The following is a 12,566-nucleotide window of genomic DNA, read 5'->3' as shown; positions in this document are numbered from 1 at the left end:
CGCAGAGGCCGCACTCACCAGCGCTCGAGTCATGGCTTGCTGCTTCTCTTCCTTTGATGCATTTTTTCCTTTCCACACAAAGATCTTGATTCCACCCTGATCCAAGATGAAGCAGTCCTGACCAGAGCGAGAAACGTGGATATTACTTACGACAATCTAGAACATTTATTCTATTATCTGTACCTTTTGACCAGGGTTAAATCCTGATAAAATCTATCTTCTAATCTCTTTTTATTTTACACGGTTTCTTTATCTTTGGATAAGAGACTTACGTCGTGGCTGAGCAGATCTTGGGTTAGTGGTTTGGTGGCCACTTCTTGCACCATCAGGTTGCCGTTGCTGTCTGTTACTCTGTGTAATAAATTGTATAATTATAAAATTCACAATCTGGATTTTGTCCTTTCTCATCAGCCGCAGATACTGGCTACATATTATTGCCTTCCCTCATTTAGTAATGACCGGGAGACCCTTGCGGCACAGACATATCTTATCTTATCTGAAATGAGACAAGAGTTGTCTTTCTGGGCGAATAAATATTTTTTCTTATGTTGATGAGCATTGAAAAAAAACACTCTGCACTTTCCCCCTTTGATGAAGCGGCTGGCTTTACACCAGAGGCCGTGAAACGTGCGTCGGGTGTCTTGCCACCTTCAGTACATGGTAATGTCTTACAATTTTTGCATATTACCCCAATTGTGCTCCTTTACCCTTGATCACTTTATATATGTTGCTACTTCTGCCTATGTCTCTCTTATAATCTGCATAGAGGTTTGTTCCTCCATTTATTGGGTACACACAATTGTTTGAAAAAATAATTTTTTCTTCATCTCAACATGTGGTATTAAGTGTTTTTGCACCGCAATTGGAACGCTTTTCTTTCATCTGGTACATTATTATTTTTTCTCTAATGGTGTATTTCTAGAGGAAGCATATCAATTTGTTACCTATGTTCGTACTCTCTAGCATTCCACTTATTTACCGTGATGTTCTTTTCCTACTATTTGTGGTCCCTTTTTTTATATATCCATTTTTTGAGGAACGCTCCCATCGGCCACCAGACTAGGTATATATATATATTGCTACACTGTTTGGGTCTAGCAGCACTTTTGTGTGTTTTTGCCATTATAGTAATATTTATCCTCTATTCTCTATCCTTGACATATATGTGTTGCATGTGTCAATATTTTTTGATATTTAATTTTTATGCACTTTGCAAAAAAATTGTAAAAATTATATATTTATTGATAATAAAAATGTGGTATATTTTCAGCAATTTATGCTCATGCTTTTTCTTTGTTCAATATGTCTCCTTTCAGGCAGGCTTCTTACTTTTTGTATGTAAGGCAGCCACAAACCGCTACAATGTAGACCCCGTACTGTATCACATAGAACACACAGAGGCACGGGTATGATCTGCCTACACTGGCGTTTGTCTGGGTGGTGGGTACAGATGGCACACAGATAGTCGCTGGTATAGAGTGGTCACTTACTGATATAATTTTATCGCCCCTGCAGCCACGTTGTCCACCACATCATCGGATATTGCTCCCCTTATCTCTCTCCTTTCACCCAGCAAACGCATGAGGATCTCCATCAGTTTAGGTGAACCTGCCTCGTTATCACCTTCAACCACGTACACCTGGGCGCGCCCGCCACGTTCACGGTCACTGATGTCTTTTGCCAAGTTCATACCCTAAAGTAGAATCAGCAATTAAATAATTTGTGGAGATTTAAAGGAATTTGTCCATATTTTTAAATACGTTACTAAAAGTGGAAGAGTTACCTAATCGTGGGCTTCAATAGACCCTTACCACCTGATTATACAGAACCACGGAAATCTGCGTGTCAGTGAGTATCAGGTCACAGATCTCTATGATTGCTGCAGTTTGCATGTTTCAGTGTGATCCTCTATGAGACCCCATGTTTCAGTGTGATCCTCTATGAGACCCCATGTTTCAGTGTGATCCTCCATGAGACCCCATGTTTCAGTGTGATCCTCCATGAGACCCCATGTTTCAGTGTGATCCTCTATGAGACCCCATGTTTCAGTGTGATCCTCTATGAGACCCCATGTTTCAGTGTGATCCTCCATGAGACCCCATGTTTCAGTGTGATCCTCTATGAGACCCCATGTTTCAGTGTCATCCTCTATGAGACCCCATGTTTCAGTGTGATCCTCTATGTGACCCCATGTTTCAGTGTGATCCTCTATGTGACCCCATGTTTCAGTGTGATCCTCTACAGCAGACCACAGTTATCCCTGTATAGACCATCATTTTCTTATTTCGCCTCATCCGGTTTCTTACCCTCAGCCTCTCCATCTTGTTGCACTCAGGCCCATTCCACTGGATAATCAGCTTCCCAAGATCCACCAAGAAGACATCGCCGGTATTAAAGCTGTTCCACTCTAGGGGAACCTAGATAGATAGATAGATAGATAGATAGATAGATAGATATGGGATGGATGGATCAATCTTATTACTTGGAATAATTTGCCTCCCAAACCATAATTGGTTTTAGCTTTGTCCGATGCATCTTAAATGTGAATTAACGTTGTAAACAGACTTGATTGATAATCTACTACTTTTTTGTATACAGCTCCTCTGCAGACTTATATGTCTTCACACTTACAAACTACAAATGAATCCTGTGTCTGATCCTGCTGCTACTCCAGGACCCTCTACTTAATAATCCGTAGAGAGTAGATAACACAATACACTCCCTGACAGAAGAAGTTCTGTCGCTTATACATGCTATGTAAATAAAAGCTTATAACCTGACTTTTAATTCATCCATTGGTTTTATAAATTACTCTTTTGAAATCTGAAACCCTCCCAAATTTGGTTTAGGTTATGAAAATAAATTTGCTGCAAAGCTGAAATATTGATCATTTAATGAACACAGAAAGGTCAGATTTTGGCAAGACAAAAGTTTTGTCGCCTTGTCATATAATGCACCCAATCCTAGTTTACATCCTCACCTGTGCTCACTAAATGATTGGTTAATTAGTGGGTGTTATAAAAAGAAACCCAGCACCCCAGACTTCACTTGAACTGCAACTTGACCTCTGACAACATGTCAAAAATCCACCCTGTGACCAAAGCCTTGATTATCAAGGAGCTGAAGACCAGATCCACTGCAGAGGTGGCTGGCACCATTAATGTGTCTCAGCATCAAGTACATGGAATTAAAAAAAGATTTGAAGAGACTGGAGATGTTTTTGACAAGCCCAGGTCCAGCAGACCCAGCAAGACAACTGCTCAGGAGGAATGTTTGTTGGTTAGAAAATCCAAAGCCAGCCCCTCTTCCACTGCAGCAGAGCTCCAACAGGCCTGGTCACCACAAGTACCTGTGTCAACTAGAACAGTTTGTAGGGTTCTGTCTCGAAATGGCCTCCATGGTTGAATCAGTGCCCAGAACCCAGCACTAAACACAAGGCAATTAAAAAACTGTGTGGCATTTGCCAAGTCCCACAGCCTGCTAAACAGATGGATGCTGGAAAAGTGGCAGAAGGTGGATTTCTCTGATGAATCTTTAGTTGAATTACACCACAGCCGCCGCAAATACTGCAGGAGACCTACTGGAGCCCGTATGGATCCAAAATACACCCAGAAAACAGTTAAGTTTGGTGGTGGAAAGATCATGATCTGGGGTTATATTCAAACTGGGGGTGTGCGAAACATTTGCAAGGTGGAAGGCAATATTAATAGCCGAAAATATCAAGAAGTATTAGCTACCTCTTACATTCCCAATCATAAAAGGAGTGCAATTCTGCAGCAGGACGGTCTCCATCTCATACATCCATCTCTACAACAAAGTTCCTCCTGGCAAAGAAGATCAAGGTGCCCAAGGACTGGCCAGCCCAGTCACCAGACATGGACATCATTAAGGCTATATGCACACAGTGCGTTTTTCGCGGCGTTTTTTTTGGGTGCATTTTTGGCCTCAAAACTGCATGACTTTGCTTCCCCAGCAAAGTCTATGAGTTTTCATTTTTGCTGTCCGCACACAACTTTTTTTTTAAGCTGCGTTTTTGAGCTTGTAAAAAAAAAAATGGACATGTCAATTCTTTCCTGCGTTTTTCTGCGTTTTCCGCCCATGCAATGCATTGGAAAAACACAGCAAAACGCAGAGATCAAAAACGCAGCAAAACGCAGCCAAAAACGCACCAAATCGCGGTAAAAACGCATGCGTTTTTTGATGCGGTTTTTTCGACGCGGGTGCGTTTTTGTGCGTTTTTATCGTCCAAAAACGCAGCGTCAAAAAAACGCAGTGTGCGCACATGGTTTAAGCATGTTTGGGGGAGGATGAAAGAGGAAGCTTGGAAGACAAAACCAAAGAATCTAGATGAACTCTGGGAGGCATGTAAGATGCATTCTCTGCTATTCCTGATGACTTCATCAATAAATTGTATGAATCATTGTTGAAGGACTGCATCCATGCGGTTCAAGCTCGTGGAAGTCACACAAAATATTACATATGGCTCTAATAGCACCACAACTTCATTTACCAATGTTATGCAACATATCTTTGTATTAGAAGTTAATTATTTGTTTGAATTTCACATTACTTTCTGTGGGCGACAAAACCTTTGTCTTGCCACAATCTGACCTTTCTGTGTTCATTAAATGATCAATATTTCAGCTTTGCAGCAACTTTATTTTCTGAACCTAAACCAACTTTGGAAGGGTTTCAGCTTTCAAAAGAGTAATTTATGAAACCAATGGATGAATTTAAAGTCAGGTTCTAAGCTTTTATATACATAACATGGATAAGCGACAGAACTTCTGTCAGGGAGTGCACATAATAATGCTGTGTGAGTTTTAGGATTGATTTGTATCTGGAGATTGCGCAGGATCTGCACACGCAAAACAGCAGCAGGATTTTAATTGTTCTTTTGTTACAAAGTTATTTCTTTGTTTCAATTGTCAAATGCATTGATGCGATAAGGAAATGGTTGGAAAGTCTACACACTTATGTTATATATTTGTATATTCATATTTCAGCCACATATTTTAATAGGAAACTCGTTACCTCTCCAGCCAAAACGTTCTTGTTCCCCTTGACATGCAGCAGGCGTTTTACGTTGTACGCGTTGGTCTCCACCTGCTTGAGTCCGGAGGCGACGCCGCCATTCTTATATCTGATATGAAGTGGAGAGTTACAGTGTAATAAGATGTTTAATTGTAGCTATCGCTTTAAAATTTAAAAGGCGCTGTTCACTCTTTTTCATCCTTCTTCCATTGTGCAGCTCCTTCCCCCCCAGACTACCGGCAGTGGTGCATAACTCTGGCTTTTATTTTTGTGCATTCATCTTCGATGTCTATGTCTCAAATTAAAGTCGCAAATGCTGATAACACTCACATTATGCCTTGCTTGAAATATCCCTTAAATGTGTCGCTCTCGTATCCCTGGACCTCCCGATGCTGGACAGCGACTCCCCCGAGGTGGTCATCAATCTGTATGGTGTAGATGGCGGCGGCTCCCTGCTCATCCGGAGAGGAATCGTTCCCGACCCAGAAGTGGATGTCGTATGTGAAGTTATTGTTGGTCTTATGGGTCTGGTGTGGAGGAATACAGGGAATCACAGACCGATGCGGATGAAAGGTGCACAAAACATTCAAGGGTCAAATATAAGTGAATGAAAAACAAACAGGCATTAGGAACAGACGTTTGGCAAAAATAAAAGGAGCATAGAACAAAGCTAATAAATGCATGAGTGGAGGGTCATGCACCATTCCGGTCACCAGAGAGGACTGTACTCACCATAAGGAGGACATAGCAATCTCCATCAAAGAAATTTCCAAAGGATTTTTCTGGAACAGGAACCATCTCCATGGCCTAAAAGCAAAATTCAGGACTGGAATATTGGGCAACAAAAATAGACGGTAAATATTTCAGGAACATGAAGAGCGTGATCCTGAGATGTTCACAATAATGCATGCGGCAATGGCGGGTACAGCAATATCAGGGGCATCTAGAAGAGAAGGCAGACAAGTTCTGGTGCCCCAGACAGCGAGTATGGAGGCATTCACCGCTGGCCATGTGATAGAGATTGGGACAGAGGAGTCCTGGAGACTATAATAGTGGGCACCATACTCCTGGACACGAGGGACTAGGACACCATATTCTAGGGCACCAAGGACTAGGGCACCTATTCCTGGACACGATGGACTAGGACACCATACTCTAGGGCACCAAGGACTAGGGCACCATACTATAGTGCACCATATTCCTGGACACGAGGGACTAGGACACCATATTCTAGGGCACCAAGGACTAGGGCACCATACTCTAGGGCACCTATTCCTGGACACGATGGACTAGGACACCATAATCTAGGGCACCAAGGACTAGGGCACCATACTACAGTGCACCATATTCCTGGACACGAGGGATTAGGGCACCATACTCTACGGGCACCAAGGCCTAGGGCAACATGGACTAGGGCACCATATTCCTGGACACGAGGGACAAGGGCACCATACTCTAGGGCACCATACTCCTGGACTCGAGGGATTAGGGCACCATACTCCTGGACACGAGGGACTAGGGCACCATACTCCTGGACACCAAGCACTAGGGCACCATACTCCTGGACACCAAGCACTAGGGCACCATAATTCTAGGCACCAAGGACTAGGGCACCATACTCTATGACACTATACTCCTGGACACCAGGGACTAAGGCACCATACTCATGGACACCAGGGACTAGGGTACCATACTCCTGGACAGAAGGGACTAGGGCACCATAATCCTGGACAGCAGCGGCTAGGGCACCATATTCCTGTACAACAGGGACATAGCCATCGAAACCACTGAAAACTAGGGACTGGGGCACTAAACCCAGGGAATATAACACTACAATAATGCTAATAATAACAGTTACCTCTATCCTCCATATTTGAAGTCCTGGGGTGGTTTTATTCAGTGTCTTGGTTACTTTTTCTGTAAGATCCGGCATTTTGGAAAATTCTTTGATTGCAAGTCCCCTGGAAACATAAAATAATGAGGATATGGGAGGCCCCGGCATCAGCAACATGTGTGATTATACATATAATATACTCATGGACGCTCTGTAAGGGTGACCTCCATTATTACGGGTGTGGGGCAGGTGCTGCTTTTATAATTTGGCTGACATGGTGCCTGCAGTTTTGAATTGTCTGAGGCAGAAGTCTCTCATCGTCGTGTGATACTGTTAGACGCCATTTTGAGGTTTGGCCAGTCTTGTAGATGCACATTAATACTCAGGTGGAACAGATCACTATGGACTTTGAACTTCAAAAGGTAAAAGAAAAGCCCAAATGCTTATGCTGGGTGTCAATTTTTTTCTGGGAAATCTTAACACTTGTTATTGGTCATATAATCTACCAGCAAAGATCCGGCATGGCGGCCGGTATTATTATCCTGTGATTTCCCGTGTGTTCAGATACGATGTTCAGGTCTGGACGGGCAGCAGCTCTTGGAAAAATCTAAGTAAAGGGTTAACACGGGCGACCGGGATTACAGGATCCCCAGAGTAAAAGTAGATGTAAACAGTAGGCCTCATTATTGAATCAGTCTCCCGTAGCAACCAATCAGAGCGCAGCTTTCATTTCTTTAACTGCTCTGGTAAAATGAAAGCCACGCTGTGATTGGTTGCTATGGGCAACATAACAAACAGATTTTCTTTAAGGCTATGTGCCCACGTTGCGCTTTTTCATGCGTTTCTGCAGCGTTTTGAACTGCACCTTTTTAGTGCCAAAATGCATGCGTTTTGATTTCCCTGCAAAGTCTATGAGAAATAGGGTTTTCTTGTGCCACCATGCAGTTCAAAATGCTGAGTTTAAATTGCATAATTTGGGGCAAAAACTCAGCGTTCAAAGAAGCAGCAGTCAATTGTTTTTGCCATTTGAGGTGCGTTTTGCTAACATTGAAGTCAATGAGAAATGGCAAAAACCAAGAAACATCAAAATTCCAGCGTTTTACCTGCTTTTTAGGTGCAGAAAACATGCGTTTTGGACTAACTAAACGCGTGCTTTTTGGACATTAAAATAATGATTTCATATGTCCCTTTACACACACACATAATCCGACAATTAAAACAAAGAAAAATATCTATTTATTGCTATTTTTGTGATAAATATCATATTACCGCTATGATTTTAATAAATATATCTATTTCCATTATTTATCTTAAAAATATAGATTTTTTTTTCCCCTTGTTTCATTCTGTTTGACTGTTTAAACTTTATTTAGCAGTGTCTTTATGTTCAAAACGCATCTGTCAAAATGCAATGGAAAAGCAGGTAAAAAGCACTAAAAACGCATCAAAAACGCGGTAAATACGCATGCGTTTTTTAGCGCTATTTTGTGGTCAAAAGCAACTTCGGCTAAATCAATTACTGCCAGAGGATGCGTTTAGAAATGCAAGGACCTCGACGCAACGTGGACACATAGCCTTAGACACTTTTCACAAACATCCCCATTACTTTCAATGTCCCATCATCTTCATACCTGAGCTGGGAATATTAATACAACAGTTTCCTATAAAACTGCCTCAACTCCTGGTGTCCGAGTCACACAAGGCTGCCATTCACTTACAGGATACAACATGATGATGTCACAAATAGTCATTTACAGATGGGATGTAATGCCGCAATACGTGTATATAGATCTGCATACACCAGGCCGTGCACCAACGGGTGATGACTATGTGCTAATGTGATGACAACTGAACGTACACAGAGTGTGTGTGTATATGTGTGTATATATATATAGACATATATCAATATATACGCACATTAATAAATTATATAGTACAGACCAAAAGTTTGGACACATCTCATACAAAGAGTTTTCTTTATTTTCATGACTCTAAAAATTGTAGATTCACATTGAAGGCATCGAAACTATGAATTAACACATGTGGAATGAAATACTTAAAAAAGTGTGAAACAACTGAGAATATGTCTTATATTCTAGGTTCTTCAAAGTAGCCGCCTTTTGCTTTGATTACTGCTTTGCACACTCTTGGCATTCTCTTTATGAGCTTCAAGAGGTAGTCACCGGAAATGGTCTTCCAACAGTCTTGAAGGAGTTCCCAGAGATGCTTAGCACTTGTTGGCCCTTTTGCCTTCACTCTGCGGTCCAGCTCACCCCAAACCATCTCGATTGGGTTCAGGTCTGGGGACTATGGAGGCCAGGTCATCTGGCGTAGCACCCCATCACTCTCCTTCTTAGTCAAATAGCCCTTACACAGCCTGGAAGTGTGTTTGGGGTCAATGTCCTGTTGAAAAATAAATGATGGACCAACTAAACGTAAACCGGATAGAATAGCACGCCGCTGCAAGATGCTGTGGTAGCCATGCTGGTTCTGTATGCCTGCAATTTTGAATAAATCCCCAACAGTGTCACCAGCAAAGCCCCCCCACACCATCACACCTCCTCCTCCATGCTTCACGGTGGGAACCAGCCATGTAGAGTCCATCCGTTCACCTTTTCTACAAAGACACGGTGGTTGGATCCAAAGATCTCAAATTTGGACTCATCAGACCAAAGCACAGATTTTCACTGGTCTAATGTCCATTCCTTGTGTTCTCTTCTGCTTGTTGCCTGTCCTTAGCAGTGGTTTCCTAGCAGCTATTTTACCATGAAGTCTGCTACACAAAGTCTCCTCTTAACAGTTGTTCTAGAGATGAGAAGGTGTGTCCAAACTTTTGGTCTGTACTGTAAGTGTGTGTGTGTATATATATATATATATATATATATATATATATATATATATATATATATATATATATATATAGTTTTTATTACTGTTTTCTCCCACATACACATTTTTTCGGCAACAAGTATTTTTCAAAATCTAAAGAAAAATAATGCTCAAATGACTGAACATGTGAACAGTGCGAGCGGTTTTACAATAAAAAATGAATGGGAAAGGTATTTCAAGTCTTTCGAAGCTATTTTTAGGTGTGTGTTGTTTTTTTTAAGGTGGACCCACTCTAAAAACCCTTCAAAAAAATTCTGTGTGCACATAGCCTGCTATGTTTCATACAGTCTACTGAGCTGTGTATCTAATCCTATCACGTGATAGCGGCTGATCCCATGTATCTAATCCCATAACATGATAGTGGCTGTTCCCATGTATCTAATCCTATCACGTGATAGCGGCTGATCCCATGTATCTAATGCCATAACATGATAGTGGCTGTTCCCATGTATCTAATCCCATAACATGATAGTGGCTGTTCCCATGTATCTAATCCCATAACATGATAGTGGCTGTTCCCATGTATCTAATCCCATAACATGAAAGGCTTAGATACATGGGATCAGCCGCTATCACGTGTGGTACACTATTCTCATCTTTTAACTTTTCTACATGTTGTAATTATCAAGTCGTTCGTCTATTAATGTGTAATAATTAAAATGATACTTTGACCCTGGTTATAACATTTCAGGAGCTGGCAGGAGAAGAATTTGCCCCTATGTGGGGAGTAAAAACACAGTGATCAAAAACGCAGCAAAACGCAGCCAAAGACGCACCGAAACACGTTTTTGCTGCGGGTGCGTTTTTTTGCGAATAAAAACGCAGCGTTTTGGAGATGTGCAAAAATGTCAGTGCGCACATAGCCTAAGGCGGGCTTTGCACGTTGCGACATCGCAAGCCGATGCTGCGATGTCGCACGCGATAGTCCCCGCCCCCGTCGCAGGTACGATATCGTGTGATAGCTGGCGTAGCGAAAATTATCGCTACGGCAGCTTCACACGCACTCACCTGCCCTGCGACCGTCGCTCTGGCCAGCGACCGCCTCCTTCCTAAGGGGGCGGGTCGTGCGGCGTCATAGCGACGTCACACGGCAGGCGGCCAATCAAAGCGGAGGGGCGGAGATGAGCAGGATGTAAACATCCCGCCCACCTCCTTCCATCCGCATATCCTACTGAAGACCCCCGGAAGAAGGAGTCATACCGAAACCTATGGGTCGGGGAATTGGGCTCTCATCCACCATTTAGGTATGTTGGTTGCAAGGTATTATAGTGCGTTGTTACAAGAACCTTTCTGACACTATGTTATTGATGTATCAGTAACGGGCACCTAATAAGCAGCAGCACGCTTTATTTTGTATGTAACATTGGCTTTTTAGCCCTTTATGTGCTGTGTGCTAAACTCTAACATGTGCTACCATATACCTACTGTGGGGTGAGGGCGCCATCTATTGGTACTCACCATTTTTTGTCTCTGCTAATTTTAATCCAATATTGTTTGTCTGCTTTTTAGCTATTTTCTATCAATAAAATACAAGTAAAATATATCTTTGTACCGTGTTAGCCAGTAGAGATAAAAAAAATTGTTTAAAAGAACAGAGAGTCCTCAGTGGTTGATACCTTTTAATGGCTAACTGAAAAGATGGTAATAATTGCAAGCTTTCGAGACTACCCCCTGCCATAGAGATAGTTCTGTTTCATATAACTTGTTCTTTTTTTTTTTTTTTTTTACTGCACTATTCTAAGTCCTGTTGTGTATAAATACGTGACTCTTCAGATTTTGTGTTATACCATGCCTGATGAAGAGACCTGAGTAGTCTCGAAAGCTTGCAATTATTACCATCTTTTCAGTTAGCCATTAAAAGGTATCAACCACTGAGGACTCTCTGTTCTTTTAAACAATTTTTTTTATCAATAAAATATACATTTTCTATCATTAAGTCGTTGTGCAGAATGTTTTCTTCCTTTTGTATATCCTACTGAAGCCGCGGTGACGCCGGTAGGAGATGTTCCTCGCTCTTGCGACTTCATACACAGCGATGTGTGCTGCCGCAGGAGCGAGGAACAACATTGGACCGTCGCGTCAGCGTAATTATGGATTACGCCGACGCTGCACCGATGATACGATTATGACGATTTTGCGCTCGTTAATCGTATCATCGAGCCTTTACACACTGCGATGTCGCATGCGATGCCGGATGTGCGTCACTTTCAATTTCACCCCACCGACATCGCACCTGCGATGTCGTAGTGTGCAAAGCCGCCCTAAGAGTAAGGCTCTTTTCCACCTGCAATTTTCATGTGCGAGTGCGATCCGATAAAATATTAGATTGCACTCGCACCAGTGTTAATCAATGAGGCAGTTTCCTCTTATTTCTCGACACAAATCGTGCTCTCGATGCAATTGCGGCATGCAGCGTTTGTCAGCGAGTCTCAGCTCATGCACCCCCATACAAGTCTATTGGAGGCTGTGAAACATCGCATTGTACTCGCATGTTATGCGACTGCAGTGCGGTGTACGTAGAGACAGACAGCGGAGGAGAAGGGGAGAAAGTGCTCCCTCCATCTTTTCCGCTCCTGTGATGTGATCGTAAGATAAGATCGCATCACAGTCGCATGACACTCGGCTAACACCGCAGCAGAGGATCATTAGCAGATCGCTTCCCATGCTCTCACATCGGAAGCAGTGCGCAAGTGGAAAAGAGCCCTAAGGTGCATACTTGTCCCACGCACTGGAGACATAGTCTGGACCCGAGTATTACAACTCCCAACATGACAACCTGAGCAACTCCTCCGACTAGTGAAGCGATGGC

At 42.5% G+C, this 12,566-nt stretch overlaps 1 protein-coding gene across 3 annotated transcripts in view; it reads right to left on the bottom strand.

The window, feature by feature from the left end:
- VIL1 (villin 1) overlaps positions 1-12,566 on the bottom strand; it is a 78,017-nt gene that overhangs the window by 46,681 nt on the left and 18,770 nt on the right. For 2 of the 3 annotated variants that reach the window (XM_075317075.1, XM_075317074.1), the window contains exons 2-9: positions 6,893-6,995; positions 5,767-5,841; positions 5,365-5,561; positions 5,035-5,143; positions 2,307-2,417; positions 1,491-1,693; positions 273-351; positions 19-117 (exon numbers count right to left, since the gene is read on the bottom strand). In XM_075317075.1, the coding sequence (XP_075173190.1) occupies positions 19-117; positions 273-351; positions 1,491-1,693; positions 2,307-2,417; positions 5,035-5,143; positions 5,365-5,561; positions 5,767-5,841; positions 6,893-6,967 (948 nt within the window). In that variant the 5' untranslated portion in view covers positions 6,968-6,995. Of the gene's footprint in view, positions 1-18; positions 118-272; positions 352-1,490; positions 1,694-2,306; positions 2,418-5,034; positions 5,144-5,364; positions 5,562-5,766; positions 5,842-6,892; positions 6,996-7,374; positions 7,537-12,566 lie in introns of those variants that run through there. The other variant, XM_075317073.1, reaches the window with a different exon arrangement.

This window comes from Anomaloglossus baeobatrachus, chromosome 7 (assembly GCF_048569485.1).
Source record: "Anomaloglossus baeobatrachus isolate aAnoBae1 chromosome 7, aAnoBae1.hap1, whole genome shotgun sequence".
Classification (NCBI taxonomy): domain Eukaryota; kingdom Metazoa; phylum Chordata; class Amphibia; order Anura; family Aromobatidae; genus Anomaloglossus; species Anomaloglossus baeobatrachus.
Note: the sequence above shows the minus strand (reverse complement) of the source record. Positions and strands in the feature narration are given on the sequence as shown.